This window comes from Aspergillus flavus, chromosome 1, assembly GCF_009017415.1.
Source record: "Aspergillus flavus chromosome 1, complete sequence".
In the NCBI taxonomy this organism is placed as follows: domain Eukaryota; kingdom Fungi; phylum Ascomycota; class Eurotiomycetes; order Eurotiales; family Aspergillaceae; genus Aspergillus; species Aspergillus flavus.
The window spans coordinates 2,968,504-2,995,982 of record NC_092406.1 but is presented as its reverse complement, the minus strand read 5'-3'; the positions used below and the strand labels follow the sequence as shown (position 1 = coordinate 2,995,982).

The window sequence follows — 27,479 nt, the reverse complement described above, 5'->3', positions numbered from 1 at the left end:
TTCCTTAGCAACGAGGTCGTCATCTTGCCGTCTTTATTACCTGCAAGACGGGTCATTCTTTAGCATAGATCGTCGCGCCTGTGGGCCGTCTTTCTTTCGTCAGAACCACTGTCATTGTCCCGCCTTATTTAGACGCTCGCCCGTCTCAACCACTCTCTTTGAGAAATCTGATTGCGCCTCGCATTCGTTTCTTGCAGAGCTGCTTTCGCTGGTCGCATTGACCTGTTCAGGCACCATGTATTTCAACTACGCTGCAGCTACACTAGCTGCACTACTCCCACTATGCTCAGCCCAGACCTACTCGGCATGCAACCCTCTTAAGGGTATGTTTTAGCCCCGTCTACCTTTCGTAGCAAATCTCTCTATAGTTCTCGGAGCTGACATGCACGACTAGAATCTGGTTGCAAGCCCAACCCGGGTATGGGTTCCAACTTCAATTCGGACTTCACCACCGGCGATGGAGCTCTCGGCGGCTGGACAACTACCGCCGGCAAGGTCACTACCGGTGGCCAGGGCGCTGAGTTTACTCTGGCCAAGAAAGGCGATGCGCCCACAATTGACACCAGCAATTACTTCCTGTTTGGTAAGGTCGAGGTTGTCATGAAGGCTGCGCCGGGAACCGGTATTGTCAGCAGCATTGTCCTAGAGTCGGACGCCCTCGATGAGATTGACTGGGTAGGTTGCTTCTTTCTCCACATGGTAAAAGGAATTCTTAACTGACCTCGATGCGATTCACAGGAAGCCCTCGGTGGTGACACCACTCAAATTCAGACCAATTACTTCGGCAAGGGCGACACTTCGTCCTATGACCGTGCAACTTTTGTGAACATGGCTTCTCCACAGGCTGATTACCATACGTACACCATCGACTGGAACAAGGACCAGACCACCTGGTCCGTTGACGGCAATGTCGTGCGTACTCTCAACTACAACGACGCCAAGGGTGGTTCTCGCTACCCCCAGACCCCTATGCGCCTGAGACTGGGCATTTGGGCCGGTGGTGACCCGGACAATGCTCCGGGTACCATCGAATGGGCTGGTGGCCAGACTGACTACAGTCAAGCCCCCTTCACTATGTATGTCAAGTCGGTTAACATTGTGAACTATACCCCCTCCGACTCCTACACCTATTCCGACAACAGTGGCTCCTGGCAGAGTGTCAAGACCTCGGGCTCGGGCTCATCATCCCCTGAGCCTCGCAGCACCTCCAGCACCTCGTCCACCGCTGAATCCGCGTCCTCGTCCGAGCCCGCGACCGAGTCTAGCACCACCAGCAAAACCTCTCCTACTGGTTTCATTACCAGCACTACCAGCAGTACTACCGGCAGCACCACTGACTCCACCGAATCCACCACTGGTACCACCACCGGCACTACCACCGGCTCTTCCTCGGAAACTGGCTCTGGCTCCACCACTGCTGAGTCCAGCTCGAGCACCGGTGCATCCACGACTGAGTCTTCTGCTCCCGGGTCTTCTTCCGGCGCTGGATCTTCTACTGGCGCGGGATCTTCTACTGGCGCGGGATCTTCTACTGGTGCTGGATCTTCTCCTGGCGCGGGATCTGCCTCTGGCTCGGCTTCTAGCTCGGCCGCTGGTGCTACATCCACCGTTCCTCTCTCCAACTCCGCTACAACACCTTACGGTGGATCTTTCATGGGCCTCATGACGGTCATGGGCTTGATGACCGCCATGTTGCAGCTGTGATTGGATCAGTTTTTGTTTTTGTTTTTGTTTTACTGACCTAATGACCCCATGGCGGATTTTGTAATGGATGGGATTTATGACGCTTTTGGGAGACCACGCTCCTTTTTATGACCTGCTGATTCATGTATCGTTAATTGTAGCCTTAGGTACATACATACCACACACACACTAACTATAGGAAGAAGAATCTTTACTAGCTTATATTTAAGCTCGGGTGGATTCAAACAATACCAATTCAAATTCATAACAATCTGTTGTATGCAAGTAACTGTATCTGCCATTTTTACGTTTACTATATGTTTTTCTTTTGAAGGTGAAAGATAACATTAACATGGATCGTATACTAGCGTTATTACCAATCATCCAATCATCAACACCAAATAAACAAGCAATGTAAACAAACAACAAGCAACCGAATGATGACTCGTATCCTGAATCGTCTTCAAACTCCTAAGCTCCCACTTTATCGGGTATCGTTTCTTCATTGAGACACATCACATGAACATAACAATTAAGCACATCAGTATGCCCTCTTCTTCTGTAAGTTTTGTAACTCTGAGGACAATCGTCGCACGGTATCAACAACGGGACGATGCTGCTCCGCAGCGTCTTGGAAGAGCTCAGATATCGACAAATCCGGACGAATTAGGTTCTCTCCATCTATTGTTGGACGGAAAAACGAAGGTAATTTGTCAACGAATGCCCGAAGTCCACCGCCAGGAGACTCCGCAGCGGAGTCTGTCGTGCCTGAAGATGCCGATGACTGTGTCATTTCACGAGCTAAGATGCTGCTAATAGATTCTAGGTGGTCATCTAGTGTGGCGAGATCGTTGGACAAAGAGTCAGCCTTGCTCTGCATGCGGGTAGTCAGCTGATCAAGGTACTGTTCGCGCCACGACATTTGCGTCGATAGCCGGGCGCCCTGAGCGGCGGATTGTGAGTCACCTGCCGCCGTTGCCCCGTTGGTCGCGATCAAATTGTCGACCGCAGAACGGATGTCAACTTTGAGGGAATCGAATTTCTTGGTGGCGGCTCTGGTGGCTTCCCAGCAGCCGCTAAATTCGAGGTCGAGCTCGTGTTTCATGCCCGGGTACACCTTCTTTAGCTCCGTCTCGATGTAGCGGAGCTTCGACTCGCTTTGCTTCAACGTGCCTGATAGCGGGGTCATTGCATGCAGAGTCGTATTAAATAGGGATTCTAGCCGCGTTTGAGAGGATACAACGGTATCGTAACGGGATGCACGGTGATGGTTGGTCTGAGGCTGGGGGTAAGGTGGAATACAACTGGCCGGGTACAGAGTGGAAATAGCTTCTATCGTGCATAAAGTCTGATACTGCTGTACTACTTCGGGAATGATGAGCAGATGCGAAATGGCCACGACAAGTAGTATGTTTATTATGGTTCGAATCAGTGTTTGCAACGTTTTAGACCTTGACGCTGACTTTGGACGGGAGAGCTTCTCATCTACCTGACTAGTGCTTGGCCCTTGTTTAGAGGAGTCATTCTCCTTGGACATGTCCAGGTCATGTTTCTCTGTTCGCGGTGTGTTTTCGCGCGCTGCTTTATGTCGGCGCCTAAGAGAATGCGCGGTCTTTGATTTGGATCGCACATCCGGCGCAACCCAGGAACCCTCCGCGATAGGCGTCTCATATATTGAGGGCATTATGAGCTCGGGTCCTGATATAGAGGAGGCCGATGTGGTCATCGAGTCGCACCCATTGTTACACTCTTGACGACCAGCTTCTTTGTTTAGGTGACGGCTTTGACTTGGGCTTTCAGGAGGCTGGTTCTTATTCGGTCGCTCTTCCTTGTCTGGGGAAGATGATGCCACTATCCAAGACTCGCCCAGGATAGAACTATCCTTAGGACGAGGGGAATTCGTAGCCATAGATGAGATAGGTGAAGGGTGATTCTCAGTTGCTATATAGCCGAAGGACTCACACTACCAAGCGCACATCTGAGGCGTATAAAAGCTGCCAGGATGCGTAAACAAAGGGTCAATAACTTTCGGATGAGCAGGAAGGACTGCAAAGACCCTTATTTTCGACGATAAGGTTTGTGTATATTGATTGTTGACGAACGATAAGAAGAGAAGTGGGGATGAATCACGAGAGCTTTATTAAAGATCGGGCCGATCGGCAATCGCGTCGTGTTTCACGGGCCAGCTTCGAAAAATTCCTGGTACGATAATATCAACCCCCCAGCAACCATGCGTCGATTAAATCCTCTGCTACGGCAGACCCTGCTCCTGCGGAAATCACGTCCTAGTACACGTTACACCCTCCAACCGCCGCGCTTGCAATGGCTGTCCACAACCTCCACTCGACCGTGTTCATGCTCCGACCCGCAGCCTGAACAGCCGCCCTCTCAGTCCTCAGCTACACCTGCCGATTATCGCGCACTCGGAACTGCACAAGACCTGTTCACCACCTCTATCTACAGTCCCGGATCACCCCTTTTTCTCCCCAATGGCACTCATGTCATCAACAAACTCGTTTCCTTCCTCCGCACGCAATACCTCCAGTACGGTTTCCGCGAAGTCCTAACCCCGACCATCTACAAACGTTCTTTATGGGAGGTATCGGGACACTGGCAAAACTATAAAGATGATATGTACGAAGTACGAGGCCGAGGAGCTATGGGGGAGACTGAAGGAGAGGCCGGAGAGGATGAATCGTACGGACTGAAACCGATGAATTGCCCCGGTCATTGCTTGCTATTCAAGTCACAAAACCACTCATACCGAGAACTACCCATCCGTTACGCCGATTTCAGCCCGCTACATAGGAATGAGGTGTCTGGTTCTTTAAGCGGACTCACTCGGGTTCGACGCTTCCACCAGGACGACGGACATATTTTCTGCCGACCGCAACAAATTAAGAGTGAGATCGCATCCGCGCTTGGATTCGTCGATATGGTTATGACTACTTTCGGACTGGGGCCGTATCGATTGGTGCTTTCTACGCGACCGGAGAAGGACTTCATTGGTAGTCTAGAATTGTGGGACAGCGCGGAATCACAGCTTCGCGAAGCTCTTGATAACAGCGGAAGAGAATGGGCACTCAATGAGGGGGACGGTGCGTTTTATGGCCCGAAGATTGATATTCAACTCCAGGATCAAGCCGGGAAATACCACCAGCTCTCAACTATTCAGTTGGACATGAATCTACCACAGCGTTTCGGGTTGGAGTATCAGGTGGCTGAGGGAGAGGAGGACTACAATCCAGCAACCCCTGGAAGGGCAAGGCCCGTGCTGGTTCATCGGGCGAACTTTGGCTCCATAGAGCGATTCCTTGCCCTACTTATTGAGCAATACGCCGGTCGCTGGCCATTCTGGCTGTCTCCGCGACAGGGAATCGTCCTTACGGTCAACCAGGATGAGAAGGTTCTGCAACAGGCGCATGAGGCTGCGGCTAAGATATCGGGATTCCGTGCGCTTGAGCCTGGTCAAAGTGGCAACAATGCTCCCCAGCCTCTCTCCTTTGTCGACTCCACATTCTTGATTGACGTGGACGATAGCCCTCAGACGCTAGGAAAGAAGATCCAGAGGGCCAAACAGATGAAGTACAACTTCATCTTCATCGTTGGACCTAAGGATGTCGCCGAGTCGCGCGTTACAGCTGATATTACCGGTCAACTGCAGAGCAAGCCGGACGGAAATGCGCAGAAGCTGCAGGACATGCTGGTCAGCCGGTTTGGAGAGAAGGCGGTTCAGAACCCCCGGGCAGTTCCATTAAAGGTTGACGAGGTGCACGATCTCCTGGTGCAATTGGAGAAGAGATTTGTATAATAAGCATGAAGCGTATGATGTACAATATGATACATAATTAGTCTGGTTATAGATTGATTGATGTTAACACCGGAAGCGGTTAGATTCCTAAGCTTTAAGGCCCCGGCAACTCCACCGCGATCACTTTGTTAATGTTGTCATCTGACCTTAAGCTTAAGATTATTCTTAGGAAAGAAAAGTCTCTCGAAAAGTCGCCACAAACCAGACCCTCATTTGTGCCTCTGATTCGTCAACCATCGTCAAACCTGCCCTGGAGACACCGTCATTACCTTCTTTTTCTGGCATCATCGCCATGGACCTTTTTTTTAGGTGAAAAGTGATCCAGAGAAGCTTTTTTTCCTTACCACGCCAGCCCCACGACTAGACTCTTTCTCGCCCGAAAATCCTCCTGCTGGAGAAAATTACCCCCTTTGGTCGTGTCTCTCATTCGCCTTCCCAACACCCCCACTCTTTGCTCCCCTCGCTCCCCCTCTCCTCTCCTCTCGCGTGAGCCTTCAATTTCACCTCATGGCGGGTGTTGTGTATCTTAATCGGTCTCCCACCGTCAACTTGGATCCTCCCCCTTTCGCAATTCTATGGTGGTCGAACACAGCTCTTCTGGCACGGCCGACGTGCCGGCTAAGGCCAGTCTGCCGCGGAAGAGCGCCTTCTCGTGTGAGGCGTGCCGCAAGCGAAAGGTGGGTTCCCCCTCCCCTGCTTTATTTTCGGATGCTTTCCGAGATCACAAGCGATGAAGGATCTCCTTCGTGTACCTTGCTTATTGGCACGCTGACATATTTTCCCCCAGGTGAAATGTAATGGTGCTAGTCCGTCATGTTCACGATGTGCGGCGCGCGGAGAAACTTGCGTTTATAGCTTGTGAGTGAGAGTTTTCGTCCATTCCCTCCCGGTATCTTTGCTTGATTTGACTATATCACATGGCATCAACCTCCTCTACATGTTATGGTCCTCTACTTTATTAACTAATTATATTTAGAGCTCCAACTTTATCGTATACCAAACAGCTCGAGGCTCGAGTCGCTCAGTTAGAAGATGCCCTGTCAAAGCTACGGAGCCAACAGCAGTCGGCTGCAGAGGTGCGGAAGGCGAGCACCCCATCATCTACCGGTGAAGGTAGAGGTAGCATGAGCCCAAGTCTTCGAACTCGCATCAAGGAAGAAGATGAAAGTAGTAGCGCCGATCTCGCGAGGGAATTCGAAGGTCTGAAGGTCGAGCACGATGGTCGAATATCTTTTCACGGCCCGACTAGTTTGTTTCAGCTTCCCAGCGGTGCTCTCAACGAGGCAGCCTCGACATCTCGTCTTGCCGTGCAGCACGAAGCTCGAAAGGAAAGGCTGATCAACAATGCGTGGCGGGAAAGGGCGTTCGAACAGATGGCTACTATGCCAGTAAGTCTAACCATGAATCTCTTTTGCTAAAGGAATAGTATTCTTAACCTGCTGTTTTGTGTTTCAGGAACCGTTCCAATATCTCCTCGACTCACACTGGTGTTGGATCCAGCCGCTCTTCAACTTCGTCTATCGACCAGCATTTACTCGTTCGTAACCTTGTTGCTGCTGGTGGAGGATGAGAACTAACCACGAGCAGGCGATATGAAGATAAACGGTCCATACTATTCAGATGCTCTTCTCAATGCGATCCTCTCCCATTCGGTCCGGTGGTGCAAGTCCGAACCAAGAATCGGCCATATCCTCGATTCGTTTGATGGCGGTGCACAGTTCTCCCATCGCGCCGTCTCTGGTCTGTATGATTCGCTCAAAGTTGGTCATCTCGGTATCCCGACTATTCAAACACTGCTCCTGCTCAGTGCGCAAGAGTGCGGTAGAGGAAATCGGTCACAGGCTTGGCTGTACAGCGGCATGGCTTTTCGAATGCTGGAAGATTTAGGAATATCCATCGACAGCCGCAAGTACTCGGACTCCGCCCACTTGAGCGACGAAGATATCGAGATCCGGAACCGCCTCTTCTGGAGTTGTTACTTTTGGGATAAAATGGTTTCCCTATACTTTGGCCGATCGCCTACGATGCAGCACTCGCGAGTTAGTCCGCCACGGACAGTATTGGACGACACTTCGGAGATCGAAATCTGGACGCCGCATGGCGTTGTCTTCCCGGACGGTGCTCATTATCCTCCGACTCAGGCTCACTCCACGTCCTGTTTCATGAAAATGTGCGGATTGGCGGAGGTGCTCAATCAAATCTTGATTCACATCTATGACCCTATAAGGCAAGTGTCAGAGGCAGAGTTCTACAATTGTGTGATCGAGCAGGCTAGGAATCTAGCTGAATGGTGGGATGAATTGCCCGATTATTTGAAACTGGTGCCTACAAGCCTTCCTCCGTACTCTCCGCCGAGCCACATAGTTATCTTAAAGTACGCGACCCTCACCTTCTACTATATTGTTCACGCACTTACCATGCCCTCACTCCAGTTCGTTATATCATACTATCAATATTCTTCTCCATCGTCCAATCCTCTGCTCAAAGACAAACAGAGAATCATACGATAAGAGCCATCTTGTCCAGTGCATGACATCTGCAACAGCAATCTTGTCTCTATTTGATCTATATCGTCGCACATTTGGCGATGCCCATGTTGTGCTCTCACTTTCCTATAGTGTGTACACCGCTGCATCGATATTCCTGCTCGAAATACAAGCTTTAAAATACGCTGCTCCAGGGACGCTAGACAAACTCAAGTTTTGTATTTTCGCTCTAGAGAGAGTAAAGGTCTCGAACCCTGGTATGTTTATGAACTCAATCAAAATTAGGATTATCGTACTAACGTTGGGTCTAGTGATCTCGACCGCACTCAGTCTTGTCTACCAAGAGCTTCAAAAATTGCAGATCGATATCCACATCGTACTGCCAACTCTGCAACCAGAACAACCTCAACCTCGCTCGCAACCCCCTTCTCGTCATAGTCACTCTCCTTCCCAGCCCCAAGGCTTATCGCTGCAACAACAACAGCAGCAACAACAACAACAGCAGCATCAGCAATTCCACACCCCTTCGACTTTCAGTGATACCTCCCGTCATGTCTCCCCGTCTCATCAACCATCCCCCGATGCCTCATCTATAGCTGCCTCCGTCGCCCCATCAGGCGTGAACACATCGTTCCTTCCGGGATATTCCTTCCAACAGCCCGTCGCAGATTTCGAGCTTTCACAAACAGGTGTTCCTCAAATGGCCGGGGCCCATCTTCTGGGTGGAATGCCCAACGCATTAATGACGCTAGATAATCCCGGCTCGTATGAGATTACGCCGGAGGTCTTTGAAGCATTTTCATATGCTGAGCCTATTACGACTAATATGACTCCTGCATTTGAGCCTCGATTAGGGTAGTTTATGTGTTAAGAGTTGCAAGAAGCGAGGATTGGGCATTTTGCAGTTAGAGGAGCTATAGGCGAATGGAGCAATCCTGGGTTGTTTATACCTCTTGAAGAATTATGTTAATTTTTTCAGGTCTTTGTTGGAGGAGACAAAACAAGACTTTTGGTGGTATAGCTGTAATCTCTAACTTCTAATGGATACAAATACATAGAAGCGGGTATAGGACAAAAAAAAAGTACAAAGTGTATATGGTCTATATGAACATGCAACAAAGTCTTCAACATAGACAAGAAAAGGGCATGTAAAAGAAATATTAAATCTCGTAAAGATAGAGACAGAGAATACATTAGAAGGGGCAGGGTATCCAAGAAAAAGATATTACAAGGACGTATTCTTGTACTCCGGCTGCTTAGCGCCAGTACTAGAAGAGACACTGGGAGCCGTTTCAAGGGAGTCATCAGACTTAGGCCGGGCACGCCAACGCAGGTACCACGGGGTATCGAAAAGATCACCCATGCGCTCGATCGGCACACCCTTAGTCTCAGGCATCCAGATACCCAAGATAACCAAACCAAGGGTACAAATGATAGCCCAGAAGAGATAGGCGCCCCACACATTCAACGAGGCGAACATATTAGGCGTGACGCGGACGACGGCAAACTGGAAGAACCAGTGCAGCGACATACTGACCGCATAACTCACGTTCCGGATACGGGTAGGGAAGATCTCCGTTCCGTAGAGGTAAGGGATTGTACAGAGGCCGACGGACCAGCCGACGGCGTAAACGAAGACAGAGGCGATGGCGGCGTCGGACGCGGATTTGTTGTCGGATGAGCCGGGTTGCAGACCCATATAGGCGCCCATGTAAATGTGGGCCGCTAGCTGGAGACTGAGACCCGCCAAGGCGCAACGGCGGCGGCCGAACAGGTCGATAAGTCCCCATGTGAAGGCCATCGTGAAGACCAGCTTGACAATGCCGTAGGCGCCGGAGCTGATCAGCGAGGTCGAGTTGCCTGTTACACCGGCGTACTCGAAGATCGTCGAGATGTAGTAGGTGATGCCGTTGCCGCCCGTCCATTGGGCGATTGTGTGCATTGTGATGAGGAGCCAGAAGCGCTGGCGGTAGTTGGGGTTGGTTTGCGTTTCTTTGAAGGCTGTCCAGGGGGTGACGGTGGCAAGATCGCTAGCTTTGGCGCGTACTTGTGAGTCGATTAGGACGAATTCGGCTTCAAGTTCCGGGTCGTTGATGTCTTTGCCGCGGAGGCGGGCGAGTACTGCGCGGCCTTCGTCATGTTTTTGTTTGGAGACTAGGTAGCGGGGCGTTTCTGGGACAATGTAGGAGGCCATCATGGCGAGTCCGACTGGGATTAGGGGGATAGCTTGTACCAGCCGGTACTGTGTCCGGGTTGGGGCCATGTGTTGGTTGGCGCCGTAATTAATAAAGAAACCTAATTTCCACGATCGCTGAGATTAGCCTCCACAATCTAAGCTTTGTTGGTTCCATTGATAATATCCCTAGACTTACCCATAGCTAAAACGGCCAACAAGATGACCATGTAGCAGCTAACCACAAGTCCTCTAGTTCGTGCGGGGGCTAATAAGCATTAGCAATGCAGCTCCAGGATGTCTCAGTCCCAAATGCGCCACGTACCGATTTCAGACAAATATAGCGGTGTCGTCACGGTCAGAGCTCCAGCTCCCAAACCGCTCCAGATTCTCGCGAACAGCAAGAGGCCATATATGCCCGAAGAGAAGACCTGGATGAACAGGCCCGACGCCCATACCAGACAAGCCAAGCGCCATGAGTTTAATCTGCCGAATCGATCATTCAGGTCCAGGGCGAAGAGTGCACCGAAGGCAGCACCCAAGACATTGAAAGAGGTGATATTGGCACTGCGGTTGGCAAGCCCTGTCTCATCGTGGGTCCAATTGGATGAAATGAGGTTGAAGTCTTCTTTGAAAGATTCCAATTTCACGCTAGCGCTGAAGCCACCTTCGTCATAACCTGCAAGATGCACGCCCGGTCAGAATTACAATGAAGATAGATGTTATATAGACCAGGATCATGCTATATCTCACCTTTGGGGATACTCCCACAAGCAATAATGAAGATAACAAGAGCATAATAGGGGTGGGTCTTCCACCGGGACCAGTCTACCATGACGGCGATTGGACGGCGAGAGGATTAAAGGATGGAATGTGATTTGTTCGATTCTGCCGAAATCGAAAAATCCGGGGAAATCAGACGATGACAACAGCTAAGCGATCCTTCGATATATTATTATTATTATTATCGGGGGCGGCAGTATAAACGAGGACGGGTACTCTCCGAACTGGAGACGGGAAGGAGGACCTTTCGGCGCGATGGGGGCAAACTGGACGGCGAAGAGTTTTAAAAGAGGGCTTCCTAGTCACGCCCCCTCCGCCTCGGTCAACTTCCGCTCTGTCGCCATGCTTCTCCTCCTCCTTCAATCTAAACCTTTACTCCTCACTTGTGTAATGACATGAAGATCTTCGCAGATTCATTGAGTCATGCTGGTCTAGGTTACGCCGTGCAGAAAAGGCAGAGAAATTACTGTATCCAGCCATCTGTCACTCGGGAAATGCGGCATTTGGAGCTTTAAGAAGAACGTGTGGACTCCCTTCCAACTTGGCACGGTTCAGGGCGTGGTCGTTGTCGGCTGTCTCCGCCCATGTTAATCCACTCTCCCTTCGCTTAGTACGTGAAAGGACTTGGGACTGAGAGACCCTTACTGCTGCTGGGATCTCTACACCATATACGGAGTACGCCATCTATGGAAGGGATGATTGTTTTTCCTACAGTAATCACCAGTGACACCTCAGATACCACTCTACCATTGGTCCACTCGCCCGTATAACTTCCGGTCAGATCGGATCATTCTAAGCCCCCGGGAAAGAGTATATCTGATGGTATCCGCAGTCTACTGAACTCCCTCACGGACAACCTCCGTTGTCAGCATGCCTTACTTAAGGCTTCAAGGAGAGTAGATAGCCACCTCCCCTGTGGGTCACTGACTGATTCGTCCCTTTTTTAATTTTTTTTCCCTCTCTTCCTGCCTTGCTTCCGGTAAAGCAAACGGGAATCTGGCGAGACTAAATCCGCTGCTGTAAACCTGTTATTATAACTTGGCGGGCTCGGAATCAAATATGATATCCCTACGGACTTGTCTATCAAAGAGGGCAGTCGGGAGAATACCCCCAACTATCTTAGTGAGTTGAGTCCCGACTATTCGCCGTTTTAGATCACTATATACTATCGGTGATACTCTTATCCTTGTCATCGTTGCACGACACTTCTTCGTCCTCTCGCCTCTGGATAATACCCTGCCGTTCTCTGTTCAACATGCTTACGTCTGTCCAGCCTCGACCTGACGTCCTTGGCCCTCGTGCCTCCTTAACTACCTTCCAAAAGGGGGAGCTGTTCACTTTCAGCAGGGATGAACAGAAACCTGTACATGCTCTCCCGTTAAGGCAGAGGCTTCCTGCCAAAGCATGGGATACACATATGCATGTCGTTGAGCCGCATCGCTTTCCGGTTGATGCAAGTGCAGTGTATCAACCCTCGACACATACTATCGAGGAGGCTCTAGCGTTTGAGTCCTCACTAGGAATCGAGAATATCGTCCTTGTTCAACCATCGATATACGGATATGATAATTCCTGTCTTCTCGAAGCACTCAGGCGTATCGGTCCCTCTCGCGGGCGAGGGGTGGTGGTGATTGATCCGATAAATACAGATACCCAAACATTATCCAGATGGCATTCACTGGGCGTGCGTGGAGTACGTGTGAACTTGAGGTCAGTAGGGAAAGTGATGGACCAGGATGAGCTGGCACAGACGCTATTACAACACGCGGAGATTGTCCGTCCTTTCGGCTGGGCTATTCAAGTCTACGTCCCCCTCGAAATGATCCCACTACTCGAGCCTATTGTCCCCCAGCTTGGTGTCAAACTCTGCATCGACCACTTTGGTGGCCCGGACCTACTATCTATGAACTGGACAGATGGAGCCTCGTTCGACCCCTATTCACTGCCCGGGTTTTCATCCCTAGTATCCCTCCTTCGAGCGGGGAACACATATGTGAAAATCTCCGCACCCTACCGGCTCAGCAAGGATCATGAAATGCGAGACATCGAGATGATGGCCCGGGAACTCCTCCGACAGGCCCCAAACCGCGTGCTTTTCGCAACGGATTGGCCGCATACGCGATTTTGGGGGACCGATATCGCCCCGTTCACGGAACTGTGTCTACGGGTATGCGGGAACGATCCCGTGTTGACCGAGCGGGTGTTTCGTCGGAATGCCGAAGAGTTGTTGGACGCGCAAACTATGGACTGAGTGAAGGTACACGGCTTCGAGGCAACTTCAGTGTTAACGAGTTACGACTATTACCAACCATTAGACTAATCTTTTACGCTACAATATTCATGATAATGGACAATTTCACAATTCAAACTGTAAATGACGTTGGATACTACGTCTCGGACAGGTTCCGACGTGGTTCGATAGGCTGGACTAAAACGTCGGCTGAAGGAGTGTGGGGACGGGCGACGATTCACGCTAAATTTGCATGAACGGAGTTTTACTCCGAAGGCATCACTGCATACTGTATAGATGTGCACCCAGTGCCACTCACTTTATCCGAGAATACGTACTTGGTCATCCACTCGCTAGTTCTGGCACACTTACTAGTACTCATAGCCGAGCATACCCCTAGCATGGCAAATACGGGGGAACGAATATCCTCAATCCGATCATATATCACACTAGGGTTTCAATGGCTCTTGGCTTACCATAATATCCTTTCGCTGCCTGGCATTCACTTACCACATCCCGTCTAGCTAATATGTGTGGTTTAATCTCCGCGTGGCCCCGGAATAGTGAAATGATTGGTTGGAAGACACAGGCTGGGATACAATCGCTTGTACGTTGAAGATCCCATCCATGCCTTGAACAACCACACAAGTCGCATGAGTAACTAGTAGATCAGACAGGTATGGGAATACTGTATGGAGGTTGTTGAAATACTTATTCACAGAAGATAATCATAAAAGGCTACAGCCGACTCAGTATATATAATATCGTCTAGTAGGGCGATATCCTAGCACGGACAGAAATTGTATGAGGAAATTTATATACTTAGCTCCCTGCATATCCAAAAATAAATAAGCTGTTCATATTCAATCAATCTTTATCCTTTATCGAAAGAAGACCAAGATCCACAGGAACGTCGGACGCTACTATACTTGCAATTGCTCCTAGTATATCCACGTAAAGATCTCGGAGGTTCATATACCTTCTCTTGGCCTTTACTTCTAAAGCCCTAATTTGGTATTTAGCCGACTTGTGTCGTTGAGATTGCACTTAAGATTGAGACGATTACAAGTACAAATATAGATATCTACATCCAAGAGATCAATGAAGATATTAAGTAGTTTCGGTTGAAAATGTGTCGTAGTACATTTAGTATCTTAGTTCTCAAGAGCCCAACCCTATCCCCAATCTCTAAATTACCAGACCGACAAGCAACAATGAACAATCCCCCAAACCAAAGGAATAATCATTCCAACTCACAGGTTCCTCTAACCATCCTTGTTTGTGGATGCGATATGGGGTTTGTGGAGAGGTATTTATTCTAAGAAAGAGAACTTGGTGTGTTTGTATATTATTTGGTATTTGCTCTGGCTTCTCGCCTCCTCTCTCTACTCTTCTTCTTCTTTGGCATGTTAGGTGCGAAGTGTAGGTATTTGGTGTGGCTTTTAATTAAAGATTGTCCTGGAATGAGGATGGCGAGTGTATGGCTCACACGAAGTTCATTATTGTAGAATATTTGTCTCTATGTAAGACTAGACAACCCCATTACCATCTCGACACGGTACAGATGTGATCATACTTATTCCAACTTGATCTCCGTGGGCTTCGAAAGCTCCAGGTTTGTCTGAATGGTCTTCTTGGTACCATCCTCACGGCGAGCCCGGGATCCACCCTTGCCCTGTCCCAGTAAAGTAACCGACTCTACCAAGCTGGCGTGAAGCTCAAACTTTCCGTCAATATGAAGCACACCTTTGCGGTACTCGAATTCGACTTCCAGCGTGGCCTTTTGCTCCAAGGAGTCACCGTCATCCAAGTACAGGCTGCCAGACGCAGTGCCGTCCAGTCCCGGCGCGATGATGAGCTGGAAGCTCTTCTCGCGAAGCTCAGTCGTGGTCATGGCACTTGAAGACCGGATGGGGATAATGCTGCCTCCACGGATGTGTAGGGGAATGTGGGTGATGTCGATGTTGCTGAGAGTGATATTTGCGCCATGGCCACGAACGGGTGTGCCTGTGTACCAGTCGTAGAATATGTCATCGGGGAAGTATGCATCGACCGAAGTAAGGCCCTTATCGGGGACTGGGCTGACGAGAATGGCGTCACCGTAGAAGAACTGCAAGTCGATAGAGAAGGTATTCTCGTCTTCAGGGTACAAGTAGAATACTGGCTGCAAGAATGGCTCGCCGGTCTGCGACTGCTTGTAGAACGAGGTGTAAATGTAATCGAGAAGCCGGTATCGGATGTCAATAGCCTTGCGAGCGGATTCCGCTACTGTGGGCCAGACGTAGAATTCCTGTCCAATGTTGCCGATCTCATTATGGTTGCGGTAGAAAGTAAAGAATGCTCCCAAGGAGGCCCAGCGAGCGCAAAGCTCCTCAGTCGTGTTACCAGCGAACCCACAGACGTCAGCCCCAACCATAGGGACCTGGAACATTGATGCAAAAGCAAGCCCCTCAGCGATGCTGATCCGGTAATGTTCCCACTTGCTGAAATTGTCACCAAGCCTGTTGTATGTTAGCTATAGCTCTCGCCTCGGATGTACTGAGCATACCAATGTCCAACGTCTCGTCCTGCACCCGCGTAAGTGCTGCGGGTAATAACCAGAGGCCTCACCTCAGGGCGACGATACTGCATAGCTTCACGAGAACTGGAGCTCATCACTGAGATAGATTAGCCCAGCGGACAGGCCCTCGGGGTCTCATATACTCTCACTTGTTCCATATAAATTGTGCGTATCATATTCTGCATATCCCTCTCCAGCGTGAACGATACCAGTGTTGATGGTCTTGTTGCTAAGGGACCCGGCCTCGTTCCGGATCTTGTAAGGTGGATTGAGTAGATCGCGGCCCTCAAGTCCGACCTTTGCCTTGACGATTCTCTTCTGAGATCGGCTGGCAGAGGAAGGCTGGAAATCGGCAGGAAAGCCAGGCAAGGGACGAGGGCTGCTTGACCGGACGGGTGGTGGCGCAGGTGGAAGATTGTTCTCGGAGGAATATCTTTCTGGATCAGTACAGGGATCTGGACAGAAATTCGAGGCCTCGTTCATGTCGATCCACAGGCCGTCAATGTCGACACCGGTCTCCGCGTTGAAGAAGGTACTGAATTCAGAGTTCCAGTAGTCTTGAATGTCAGGGTGAAACCAATCTGGATAAGCAGTCACACCAGGCCACACGGCACCTAATCCTGTCTCAGCACGATTTATTCATCTTGGGTGGTCGTGATTTCATACCTTTGTATAAACTGCCATTTTGAGTCTTGAGGAAGACATCCTGCTCGAGTCCCCTGTTAAAGGCCCCGTTGTCTGAAACGGAATAAGTAATCAATGTCTTTCGCAGAAGAGGGGGGTAGTTACTTACCGCTCACACTAACAGCAGGGTCAACCATAACAATGTAATGCTGGTCGTGGTCATGGAGGTAACCGACCAGCTCACGCATCTTTTCCAAGGGGAAGCGGTCTGGGTCAAGAGAGAAAACTCTCCTTCGGTCCATGTAGTCGATGTCTGTCCACATAGTCTCTAGGGGGATGCCAGCCTTGGTATAGTTATAGACTACTTCCGCAACCTGATAGACATCACGGTAGCCGTATCGGCATTGATGCAACTATTACTCACAGGTTAGTCAATGCACTAGATACTTGACAATATCATAGATCAAGTGTGCGGAGAGGGTATGGCATACTCCAAAAGTCCAGTAACTCTGCATAGCAGGAAGGCCGACGATCTTAGAATACTCTATACTGGCCTCTTTTGGATTGGAGCCAGTGAAGAAGTAAAAGTCAAAAATGCCACCCAGAGCGTTATACTCAAGGTATTGCTTGCCGTCTGCCGTCTTGTCAATGAAAACGTCCATTCCATTGGAGTTCAGCAAGAAAACACCGTGAGTTCCGGATTCACCGCGATGGTCGTAGTACACAGGATGAGTGCCATACAAATTGCTATTTGCAGGAGTACCATAGGCGTCACGATTCCAGAAGGTACGTGTGTAGTTGGTAGTAGAAAGGCGTAAGGGGTCGGTATGCTCTCCTAGACCATACAAATATGGGTTCTCCGGGAGCCAGGTACGAAGCTTCAGATATTGTGACTGAAAGATAAGGTTCTCCGCAGAGCTGTCGAACAATACTTCATCATCTCTTTTCACGGTAAACGAAAAGGGCTCTTCCTCGTATTCAAATTTAAGTGCGGAGTCTTTACTAGAACCATCGCCACTGTCTACTCGAGGGGTCACCTTTTCAGGTACCTGGTATACACGTTCTTCGGCGTCATATATCTTAACATGAAGACGCTCATCTAACCTGATGTTTAGTAACCGATTTTTCCCAAAAGCAAAAGAGCAGTGCTCCTACCAGTTTGGTATTCTACCAGAAGCTTGAGGTTCTGCAGATCGGTGCCATAGGTGTTGCAGGGTTTTCCTGCGAGGGTCAAGTCGGCCGTCAAAGACCGATCATTTTCCTGGACATTGGATGCCTTGTATCCAGGGCACTGCTTGGTGTCCGCTCGTGACCCAATTACGGCAGCTCCCGCCAAGGGGGCAAGAAGTAGGAGAGAACCCAACATCGGATTCGGGGTCAGGTTGGCGTTGAAGGTTGAGTGGATGCAGCAAGGGTCCAGGGTCCAGAGTGAGCAGAGAGTGATTATTTATAATGACAAGGAAGGGGCCTTTGGCCTGCGGGAAATGCATCGGTTACATTTCCACGTTGACCCAATACGGATATAAGTGGCGCACTATTGTATGACTGCTCACATCAACTGCATCACGGTCAACCCAAGCGGGATGATCGGAAATTGGAAGTAAGTCGAATATTACATGGACTCGGGAAGACCGGAACAAGAAGCAAACCAGGAATCTGGATAAGAACAAGAATATGGGGTCCTGGGGTAGCACGAGGGTAACCATGCGAACCCTGTCCATCTCGGTCGAATATCGGATAACCTCCATAGGAGAGGATCTCTCCCCACGAAATGGAACGCAATGACAACCTTGGGGTAACATCAGCATGTTTGCTGATTCTTGACTCGAGGTCAAGGAAAGTGGAAAGTAACATGAATGACAAGAGGTGGGACACAAGGAGAATCCTAATCGACCAAACAATGAGAATACCCCACATTTCCCCGCATCCATTAAATAATTGTACAGTACACACAATGACCTCTTACTTCTTGATTTAAACGGCCGCTACTAGTGGATAGTCCTTTAGATTTGACAACTATTATATTAATCGATAGGAGGGAACAGATTGAGTACGAAATTCGAGTTTGTAACCTCATATTGTACTGAATCACATTAAGTACATAAAATACGCACTCCAGTCCAAGCTTTTGTCGGGTTTAGGACCAAGGGTTACTTTTCAAACGTGCCCATCAATGCTTAAACAACAATGGAATTTTAAAACGACGACCCACATACCTGAACTGGAAGCTCACGGTACCACTGCTTTAGTATAGTATAATGTAGTGGAGAAGGGTCTCTACCACGTTTTGATCGAATGTCTTCTCTTACGTTCGAACTGGGGTCGAAAAGGGTTTACCTGCTGAAAGTGTCAGAACGAACTGAATGCCTCCCCCACTATGGGCATGTTGCCAATTTTCAACACTGCGATGGAAATGATATATCCGCGGTATTCAATGCCAATGGGTGTTAATCATATTTCCCGAGTCACAGACTGCAGTGCACTTAATAGAACTATTGTGTACTGTTATCCTGGGTAATCAATAAGGCCACATTGGGCGACAAGTCTGCATGATCATCACTGAGAGTAACTGTGCTGTGTCTATGCTTTCATAAGGATTTAGCCCTAGGGACAACAAGTTTCCCGCCTGAAATCACAATCTCATTATAGAATGGATCAACATATGCTAACTCCTCTTAGAGTGGATCAGCCCTCGCCTGTCCCGAGATGGCTTAGCGCTGAGATCTGACCCAGCTAAAGAACTGGTGTTCGAGTCAGCTCGACAAAGTACCGTCACAACTACCGGGATATTTCTAATCCTCCTGATTCAAACATATTCATATCATCCTCCAGGGAACTGTTCATGGGTTTTCAGATTTCATGATGCACGGCTCGACGAATTCTGAACGCTTGCCACACCACTCTTGACCACCTCATTTCAGCCGAGTAAGACAGGTCACCCCACAGCTAAGTTTGATCTGCAAGAATCGAGATTTAATCCAGGCTGAGCTGAAGCGTGGAGCCCGCTTCGTCATGGCAGACCAGTCAGCTTCCGCCAGCTTCAGGATACGGTACCTAGCAACAGTACTATTCGACTGTCTGCGCGCCTATCAAGGTTTCCTGCCCAATTACATGACGTGTTTGTGAATTGTCGGTGAAAATGCTATTTCTACATTTTCTTATACACTACTCAAGGGTCCGCTGTCTCGACCCTACAGTGTGTTTTTGTCGAAATCATTGCGACTTTCCCGATGGCAATCTTCACATCATTTGAGCACGAAACGGCCACGCAACAGCCTTCACAGTTAAAGTCTGTACAAATCCAAGACCACCTGCGACAAGAACCACCATATCATCGGGCAGTTCTATGTTATATCGTTCGAGGCGCCAATATCGAACAAGAACTGCCAAAGAGTCCAAAGGCAAATAGTGCTCAGGTTCGGAAAAGTGATAGGGTTGCATTGCCATGGTTCGCCCCACAACTCTTTATACTCCAAGTGCTATAATAGTAGTTCCGATTGCTAACTGCCATAGTGGCCCTCTAGAGCCCCTTCTAGGGGTAATAGAAGATAACAGTTCGAGTCCTCTGGACACCGCCTGGAAGACGATCAGAAAACAGACAAGCATACCACCATCCTCACTGTCTGTCCTTCGATATGGAAAGAGCTTTTTTTCGGCGACTTCATCTATCGGTCAGAAATGCCTCTTTTATCCGTTCGCATTCCATCTCAATACCTTGTCAGGGCTCAGCACCGAGGTAGATAAGTTACGTCTTGATCAAAGTATTTGTGAATGGGATAACCGCGACCCGAATCCGTACGACTTGATGGACAGCCATTACCACGGACAGGGCTTGCGAAAAATTTGGTTTGAGATCGATCTTGGCCCAACGCCGGGAAAGATGTTGGCGAGTGGCCTGAAGCAGCTTCAACACGATCATGAAAGTGGCGCACGGAAATTAGCTGCTGTTTCAGTGAACATCCTTCGGGCGGTCCTGGTCAACCTTGACGACCCCATCACTCTCGGTGGCACATGGTGGCAGAAAGCCAGGATAACGGCCTGGCATCTCTGGAAAAACGGGCGTCAAAGTATGGACGCGGCCATTCTCAGCTTTCTGCTGATGACATTGACTGAGATCGAGACGTTTCTATTGACTATGGGTCCCGAGGAAACTTGCGACAAGCTGCACATCTCTGAACTCTTCGACCGGATACAGAAAAAGATACGATCTTATAAGCTTCGCCTTAGCTACAATTTCGGATCATACGCGATGTCTAAAATTAGCCGAACTGGTTCTATACCTAAGCACTTGAAAATCTTAACACTATCTGCGAGTCATACCATTCGTGAATGCATCGCACAGCTGGTACGGATCTCCGGCGCTCAGTCAATCGATATCTGCGTGTTGGAATCACGCCCTCTATTCGAAGGTGTTTCACTAGCATCTTCAATTCTGGAATATCTTGAGAACGAACCGAACAGCCCCAAAGTCGACGTATCTATTTTTACCGACGCTTCGGTCGCCTTCGCGGCTCAAGGTGTCGATTTTCTTCTGCTTGCAGCAGACCGCATTGCAGCTGATGGGTCAGTTAGTAACAAAACCGGATCTTTGCCGGCAGCTCTAAGCGTGCGGCATGTTTCCCCTTCGGCAGATATTATCGTTGTGAGTGAGCTCGATAAAGTAGCTATGCAGAGCTGTGACACAGAAGCACATACCATGGAGAACAATGAGTCCTCGGAGGTTTTAGACGCCTGGCAGCAGAGCGAGACCGTAAAGGGACTCGGCGTCATTGAACAAAAGATCCAAAAGAAGAGTCGACAAGTGTCAGTAAACGTACCGAACGTTTACTTCGAATGGGTCCCTCCAACATTGATAGATGCCTACATCTGTGAAGATGGTGTCAAACTCCCATCTGATTTCCGAAAACGGTCACAGTGGATCAAAGAGCAATGTGAGCGATATTTTGATCATGACTTGTGAGATCGAGCACCTGAAGCATATTGAAATCCAGATATCACTTGAGCGAAGGGAACCTGACTTTATGAAATTTTGATAGCAATTCGAGCTGATAGATTATTTAATGCAACAGTGATCTTTTTTAAAGCCCTTTCTTCCCACATGACAGAGTACCTTGAAACCCTGACGCCAGGGTAATGTTAAAACGTAGATCACAGATCTGCGAAGATGATCGTAATAGCATCTAATAAACGAAAAGGTTTCACCGAAGTTATAGCAGTGCTACTATAGTCGGCTCAGACTCATCGTAGCCCCGCGCTCCAAGCCCGCGTCGAGTTGAGAAATCCTCACGCTGATCCTGAGAGATTTGGGCATGAGATCGTTATATGTTGGTGTTGACGCACCCTGTTGCTTTCTCCTGCAGTCTTAAGAACTAGACATGGTTTCAGGAATCGGGGTTAGAGCGTATAGTAGTGGGGAAAAGATCCGCCCAAACCGCGACCACAGTGGGTGATAAATCTTTCATTTGTCTTAGTTTACGTTGAGTTGCCATCCTCTTCACTTCATGCTGGCCTCTTTAAGCTCAACAACTTGAATCATGCGGACCGTACTTTTCTCCTTTCCCCGATGCCATGGCCCAACTGAATGCATGGAGATCCACTTTTTCGGCATACAACTGTCCCCATGGACCAGATCAATGTGCGACCACGAGGCGAATCGAAGAAATCAAGTAGCTCAAGAGCTATATTTGGGGTTCAGTATAACGTGGGTCCATCAGGCCATGTTGGGTTTCACCATCTCAAACCGTCTCAGGTGCTAACGAGTGAAATACGCAGTCCAATAATCCAGACCGGGCTGGGAGCGAATACGGAATAGCTTTGTGTTCTTTGATCGCCTTGGCCCCTTCGAATTATATTACTCTCAAATTAATATTAATTTCTATCGGTCGTTTAATTTCTCACCCTTGACGAACGGTTCTAGTATGCTCTAGAGTCACAGTAGATCACCGCCGGCACGCGGCTTATGATCTTCCTTTCTAACAACTGCTAATGGGAAGATTCTGCTGGGTGGCTAGACCTAGTCATTTCGTAATAATAATGATTTTGACTTCTTTGCTGTTTGCCTGTCATGTACGGAAACACGAGGAATAGTCCAAATAAGCCTACATCTGCATTCCGCATGGTGACCCCAGCCTCGCCCTTATCACTTTGTGTGCAATGGCCCAGTTTTCGCCGGACAGCTGGACACCAGCTGTCAACGTCTTGACTTGGTTTCTACTGGTGACGGCAATTTTGAGCGTCATCACTCGACTGGGAACCAAATATTGGATCTTTCGCAAGTTCACTGAAGATGATTACTTCAGTATCGCTTCATTGGTATCATCTGACTTGAGATCCATGGTATACAGATGCTGATTCCTACTAGGTGTTGTGCGCTGCACAGTCCATCGCCGTGTCGATGGCGACTGCCAACGGGTACGGGGAGCATTATGACAGCTTGAGTAGTTCCCACATTAAAGAGATGATGAAGGTGGGTATTTCACGCATTCCCGACGACTACTGTGCTCAGAACGAATAGTCGCAATACTCAGCAAATATCCTCTTCATCCTGAGCATGTGTTTCTCTAAACTTGCTCTCATCAGCTTTATCGATAACTTGACACCTGCGTCTACAGACCATCGCATCGCGGTTGGCTTGAAAATGTTTACTCTTGTTTGGGGGGTGATTGGCATCATAACGTCAGCTTTCCAGTGCAAGCCGCCTCGAACTTGGGACTATTTGCATGGGAAATGTTTTAACATTGTGGGTGATATCCATTTCTGAGTTCGAATAAATGACTGATGGTGTCAATAGAATGCCTGGTGGGATTACCTTGGCACCACGAATATCTTGTCAGAATGTGGTATGATGGTGCAGGCGATGCTAGTAATTGTACGCATCCAGACGCATATGAAGAAAAAGGCCGTCTTGGCCGGGGTGTTTCTGCTTCGGGTCGCGTTCGTATTCCGGTAGCTTCCGTCGCTTTAGCCTCTACTGACTTGATGCGCAGGGTCATTATTATGATTATCTGTCAACTTGTCTATGCTAGTAAAACTATCGATTCACCCGATCCATCCCATGAGACTTGGCCCGTGGCGATATCCACACAGCTAGTCCAGTCTCTAAGCATTGTCACGGCCTGTTCGCCCCAGTTCAAACCGTTCCTCGACAGTCTGCGCTCAACGGGGATGCGCCTTGGTGGAATGACAAGCTACGGTCACTCACAAAAGGGATACGGCTCATACTCCGCTTCGCGTGCCCGGAGTCGAAGAGGCACAGTTCGCAGTGACACGCATGAGCTTGTCCCCCTACCCATGCAGGATACCCACCAGGCTACTGTAACTATCTCGACGCCATCGCTGGGCTGGGATGGGGAAAGTCAGTCGAGCCAGGCGCCTATTATTCATGAAATTAGGACTTGGACTGTGACCGAGGTACGGCGTAGTTTCGCTAAGAATTCCAAGTGACGCGGTCGCACTCTTTAGGTCTCTTTTAATGTTACGGTACGGAGTAAATGTTGGAAGATATGAATATTATATTAATGTCTTTCCACTCCATACACTATTTCACTTCTAAACTTAGGTTTAGCCCAATGACAAGAGTCGTAAGATTCTAGATCCAGGGCCAGTCCCGCAAAGTTTTCCACTTATATTAGGATGCATATTAATTCCACCGATGGGAGCCGAGTGGGAGTCCTTGGCATTCTCGAATCTAGCTCAGCCAACTAAACATCTTAGGGCGTCATCAGGATTTTAGCGGTGCAACCGACGTGCCGTTTGGGTTGATCGCGAATTGTCCGTTGTGGGGCCGCAGGGATTAACCACGAGTGATATACACCCTCATATGCCAGAACAGCAGTTTAGTCCTATTAGACTTTAATACGTGTTCAACATAGGCCTGTGTCCGTCTGAGGTAGTGTTCGGGGAGGCAACTGGCTTGCGAAACCCTCCGAGGATGCTACGATTGAGAGACATCGCCAGGCATCTTAGGGCTAGCCCCGACAAGGGTCGATTCATCGACAAATTAAAATAACCTGTTATAGCCACTGGCAGCCAGGGATTATAAAGAGGTCTGATATTAATTGCCCCCCTATACAACAGAAATTGTTATACGAGAAGTGTCGAACTAGTTCTTAGACTAAGTATTTTCATTTGTCTTGCAGCTCACTATCAAGTAATTGCCGGGTAACTTGCATAATACAGGGATTGCGATTAAACATTCCACATCCCTTCCTAAACATGGCCAGATACCCGCACTTTCTTTTCTTTTTCTTAAATGTTAAGAGTCTGGGTTTTTGATATCTAGACCGACTGTTTTGACAGATTTACCCCTCAAGGCTCCTCGCTCACATTCTTTCCGGAGCCATTTGCTTCACCATGGCCTCCCATGAGCTCAAGCAAATGGCGCCTGCCACTTCGCACGAGGTAGAAGGCCGCTCCTCGAGTAAAGAGACTGATGATGTCAATTTGATCCGCTTGGGCAAACGCCCTGTCTTGAAGGTACCCCTGCTATACAATTGTCTATGCTTTTTGACCCTCGCTTATCATCATTAGCGAAATTTCGGCTTAATGTCAATGCTGGGTTTTAGCTGCACCATCCTCATCACGTGGGAAGGCATTGTCGTGTATGTACTTTACATCGATCGATTGGAATATTGGGCATGTTCAATCTTACTGATACACGAGCAGACTATTCTTGCAGGCGTTTCAAAAGTATGGAGTCAACCCCGCTATCCATTTGTTCCGTGAAATGTTAATAGAAGTGGTTCCAGTGGAGGTCCAGCAGGAGCCGTGTATGGTTTCATCTTTGTTTGGGCCGGTGTTGCAGCGACCTTTGTAGTTTTATCAGAGCTGGCATCAATGTATGAAACAGTCCTATTGTGGTGCAGTGGATTCTATAATGACATTTTTCTAGGGCTCCAACATCCGGCGGCCAGTATCATTGGTGTTCTATGCTGGCACCTCCGTCCGCAATGAAGCTCTTCAGCTACCTAACAGGTGAGCATTTCATCAGACCTGCGAGAAAACTATTCGTTCCTACACTTACACTGCGACTTAGGCTGGCTCACTGTCATCGGATGGCAAGCAACGTTTGCAACATCGTGCTTTCTTTCTGGAACCCTCATACAAGGTCTTATCGTCCTCACAAACTCTAGTTATGAGCCTAAGAATTGGCATGGGACTCTCCTTTTTTGGGCCGTCGCTGTTTTCTCCGTGGGTATTAACAGTGTGGGAGGAAACCTGCTGCCCCGTTTCGAGGGCCTGATTCTTATCCTCCATATTCTCGGCTTTTTCGCCATTCTTATCCCGTTGACATATATGGCGGATCACTCGAGTGCGCAGGAGGTCTTCACCCACTTCCTGAACCTGGGCGAATGGCCCACACAGGGCTTGTCATTTTTCATCGGTCTAGTTGGTTGCGTGTTTGCATTCGCAGGTGGTGACGCTGCTGTTCATGTATGATTTTTAGTTTCAACTGCCAATTAGAAAGGATGCTGACTCTTATCTGCAGATGTCCGAAGAAATCACCAACGCCCCGGTTGCTGTCCCACGCTCCATCATGCTTAGTGTTCTCATCAACGGAACATTAGGTTTCAGTATGTTGATCGCCATGTTGTTCTGCCTGGGAGATATCGAGGCAGCCCTGGTATCTCCTACTGGTTATCCATTCATGGCGATTTTCCTCCAAGCAACGCACTCTGTGGCTGGCACAGCAACAATGGGCGCTATCATTACGACTATGGGAATATGCACATCGGTCGGCATGTTGGCCTCAACATCACGGCAATTCTGGTCTTTTGCGAGAGATCGCGGAATTCCTGGCTGGCGCTTATGGAGCAGGGTATGTATCCCCTGCATCTTTCTGCCTCCAAGCTCCCCTCCTCCTACGCAAAACTCAATCACTGACATACATCTAGGTGACCCCCGAATCCGCCATCCCAATCTACTCCGTCGGCCTCACCACAATCGTCGCCTGCCTACTAGCCCTAATCAACATCGGCTCCTCAGTCGCCTTTAACGACCTCGTCTCCATGTCCATCTCCGGTCTCTACCTCTCCTACATGATCGTCGCCAGTCTCCTCCTCTACCGACGCTGTACAGGCGGCATCGGCAGCTCCAAAAGCAGCGACGACGCCATCGTCAACACGGCCGGCGCAAAGCTCGTCTGGGGCCCCTTCCATCTACCCGGGATCTGGGGTATCCTGGTCAATACCTTTGCGCTTATCTATATGACGATCGCTGTCTTCTTTAGCTTCTGGCCACCGCAGCATACGGTCACGGTTGATACGATGAATTTTAGTGTAGTTGGTACCGTGGGGGTTATTATTTTGAGTCTTGTGTATTATGTGCTAAGGGCGAGGAATGTATATGAGGGACCTATTGTTGAGATACAAATTTGAGTTTGTTGAGTGTGTATTTATACTATACTATATATGTGGAGGATTGGGACGGGGTTGAATAGTGGACTTATAGACAAGCTCGGTTCACACTTCCTACTACTACTGGACTCAGACAAAGCGGTTGACAGGTTATAGTAGAGGAGTTGGGGCATCTCAGCGCCCAGCTGGCGGGACACACCACGCATATCCTCAAATATCCGGACATTATCAATTAAATGGGAACGAGTCGCTGCTCATGATAAATGATACTCTCTATAGCTAATAAGATACAAGAAACCTACTATCAGAAATCAACAATGACTGATAAAAGATAAAGAATTAAGTAGCTGAAGCTGCTTTGTATCGTTCAACAGCACTAGCCCTCATGACATAGGCAGTAAATAGTGATAGAGACAATTCTGCCACGGGTTCTGGATAATATGACTGAGTTCTCTGAATACCTCGGTATCAAATATTCATATGAAGTCCAGCTGTAGATAGAGAGTTCAGGCAATCAATCAGACAACCAAGTTGTTACAATAGATATAGACCTGCAGGTTATTACCCGCCATGTAATGGCCTTACTCACCAAGGTTAATAGTTTTCTTTCCTTCAATTTTTCTTCTCCTCACGGAAGGTTGGTCCTGGACAACTACGATTGCCACAAAGCACAGCATCGATGAACGGCAGTTATCACTGAAATAAGATCTGGTCAGCTCTCTTGCCCTGAAAAAATTATAATTATGGGTTAAGCAATCTCCAGGACCGTTAGGG

The 27,479-nt window shown here is 48.8% G+C and overlaps 10 protein-coding genes across 10 annotated transcripts; 7 read left to right on the top strand and 3 right to left on the bottom strand.

Moving 5' to 3' along the window:
* Nucleotides 1-235: 235 nt before the first annotated feature.
* F9C07_1116 (extracellular cell wall glucanase Crf1/allergen Asp F9) lies at nucleotides 236-1,704 on the top strand (the record flags this gene model as incomplete). The annotated part of the gene is made up of 3 exons (XM_041288406.1): nucleotides 236-323; nucleotides 395-675; nucleotides 739-1,704. 3 exons carry the CDS (start codon nucleotides 236-238, stop codon nucleotides 1,702-1,704), a joined length of 1,335 nt encoding a protein of 444 aa, XP_041140843.1.
* A 260-nt stretch (nucleotides 1,705-1,964) lies between these two features.
* On the bottom strand, nucleotides 1,965-3,753 carry F9C07_1070149 (uncharacterized protein). The gene has a single exon (XM_041284124.2). The coding sequence runs from the start codon at nucleotides 3,590-3,592 to the stop codon at nucleotides 2,225-2,227; it is 1,368 nt and encodes a 455-aa protein (XP_041140844.1). The 5' UTR covers nucleotides 3,593-3,753; the 3' UTR covers nucleotides 1,965-2,224.
* Nucleotides 3,754-3,913: 160 nt separating this feature from the next.
* Nucleotides 3,914-5,494, top strand: F9C07_1114 (threonyl-tRNA synthetase; the record flags this gene model as incomplete). Its single annotated transcript, XM_041284114.1, has 1 exon — nucleotides 3,914-5,494. The coding sequence occupies one exon, from the start codon at nucleotides 3,914-3,916 to the stop codon at nucleotides 5,492-5,494; it is 1,581 nt and encodes a 526-aa protein (XP_041140845.1).
* Nucleotides 5,495-6,069: 575 nt separating this feature from the next.
* Nucleotides 6,070-8,839, top strand: F9C07_1113 (putative C6 transcription factor; the record flags this gene model as incomplete). Its single annotated transcript, XM_071507555.1, has 7 exons — nucleotides 6,070-6,171; nucleotides 6,282-6,352; nucleotides 6,471-6,882; nucleotides 6,950-7,031; nucleotides 7,082-7,868; nucleotides 7,927-8,237; nucleotides 8,292-8,839. 7 exons carry the CDS (start codon nucleotides 6,070-6,072, stop codon nucleotides 8,837-8,839), a joined length of 2,313 nt encoding a protein of 770 aa, XP_071365770.1.
* A 366-nt stretch (nucleotides 8,840-9,205) lies between these two features.
* F9C07_1112 (putative transporter) lies at nucleotides 9,206-10,988 on the bottom strand (the record flags this gene model as incomplete). The annotated part of the gene is made up of 4 exons (XM_041288418.1): nucleotides 9,206-10,275; nucleotides 10,353-10,421; nucleotides 10,479-10,832; nucleotides 10,907-10,988. 4 exons carry the CDS (start codon nucleotides 10,986-10,988, stop codon nucleotides 9,206-9,208), a joined length of 1,575 nt encoding a protein of 524 aa, XP_041140847.1.
* A 1,203-nt stretch (nucleotides 10,989-12,191) lies between these two features.
* Nucleotides 12,192-13,187, top strand: F9C07_1111 (putative TIM barrel metal-dependent hydrolase; the record flags this gene model as incomplete). The annotated part of the gene is made up of 1 exon (XM_041284115.1): nucleotides 12,192-13,187. The coding sequence occupies one exon, from the start codon at nucleotides 12,192-12,194 to the stop codon at nucleotides 13,185-13,187; it is 996 nt and encodes a 331-aa protein (XP_041140848.1).
* Nucleotides 13,188-14,742: 1,555 nt separating this feature from the next.
* On the bottom strand, nucleotides 14,743-17,716 carry F9C07_1110 (maltase glucoamylase; the record flags this gene model as incomplete). Its single annotated transcript, XM_041288419.1, has 7 exons — nucleotides 14,743-15,667; nucleotides 15,715-15,823; nucleotides 15,876-16,340; nucleotides 16,393-16,464; nucleotides 16,520-16,763; nucleotides 16,842-17,449; nucleotides 17,506-17,716. 7 exons carry the CDS (start codon nucleotides 17,714-17,716, stop codon nucleotides 14,743-14,745), a joined length of 2,634 nt encoding a protein of 877 aa, XP_041140849.1.
* A 1,215-nt stretch (nucleotides 17,717-18,931) lies between these two features.
* F9C07_1069820 (translation initiation factor eIF-2B subunit family protein) lies at nucleotides 18,932-21,621 on the top strand. Its single transcript, XM_071507475.1, has 2 exons — nucleotides 18,932-19,798; nucleotides 19,864-21,621. Exons 1-2 carry the CDS (start codon nucleotides 19,581-19,583, stop codon nucleotides 21,308-21,310), a joined length of 1,665 nt encoding a protein of 554 aa, XP_071365769.1. The 5' UTR covers nucleotides 18,932-19,580; the 3' UTR covers nucleotides 21,311-21,621.
* An 882-nt stretch (nucleotides 21,622-22,503) lies between these two features.
* Nucleotides 22,504-23,793, top strand: F9C07_2199721 (uncharacterized protein; the record flags this gene model as incomplete). The annotated part of the gene is made up of 5 exons (XM_041288408.1): nucleotides 22,504-22,662; nucleotides 22,712-22,816; nucleotides 22,865-23,089; nucleotides 23,141-23,283; nucleotides 23,337-23,793. The coding sequence occupies 5 exons, from the start codon at nucleotides 22,504-22,506 to the stop codon at nucleotides 23,791-23,793; spliced, it is 1,089 nt and encodes a 362-aa protein (XP_041140851.1).
* A 455-nt stretch (nucleotides 23,794-24,248) lies between these two features.
* On the top strand, nucleotides 24,249-27,151 carry F9C07_1069823 (choline transport protein). The gene is made up of 8 exons (XM_071507476.1): nucleotides 24,249-24,825; nucleotides 24,880-24,950; nucleotides 25,015-25,038; nucleotides 25,098-25,187; nucleotides 25,241-25,323; nucleotides 25,385-25,782; nucleotides 25,838-26,167; nucleotides 26,244-27,151. The coding sequence occupies exons 1-8, from the start codon at nucleotides 24,703-24,705 to the stop codon at nucleotides 26,724-26,726; spliced, it is 1,602 nt and encodes a 533-aa protein (XP_071365768.1). The 5' UTR covers nucleotides 24,249-24,702; the 3' UTR covers nucleotides 26,727-27,151.
* Nucleotides 27,152-27,479: the final 328 nt, after the last annotated feature.

Bases quoted from the DNA above. Each gene is read 5' to 3' on its own strand.
- F9C07_1070149 (XM_041284124.2), bottom strand. From the start codon at position 3,592: ATGGCTACGAATTCCCCTCGTCCTAAGGATAGTTCTATCCTGGGCGAG.
- F9C07_1069820 (XM_071507475.1), top strand. From the start codon at position 19,581: ATGGCAATCTTCACATCATTTGAGCACGAAACGGCCACGCAACAGCCT. The intron at 19,799-19,863 runs GTTCGCCCCACA...TAACTGCCATAG, and splicing joins GATAGGGTTGCATTGCCATG to TGGCCCTCTAGAGCCCCTTC.
- F9C07_1069823 (XM_071507476.1), top strand. From the start codon at position 24,703: ATGGCCTCCCATGAGCTCAAGCAAATGGCGCCTGCCACTTCGCACGAG. The intron at 25,188-25,240 runs GTATGAAACAGT...ACATTTTTCTAG, and splicing joins TTATCAGAGCTGGCATCAAT to GGCTCCAACATCCGGCGGCC. The intron at 26,168-26,243 runs GTATGTATCCCC...ACATACATCTAG, and splicing joins GCTGGCGCTTATGGAGCAGG to GTGACCCCCGAATCCGCCAT.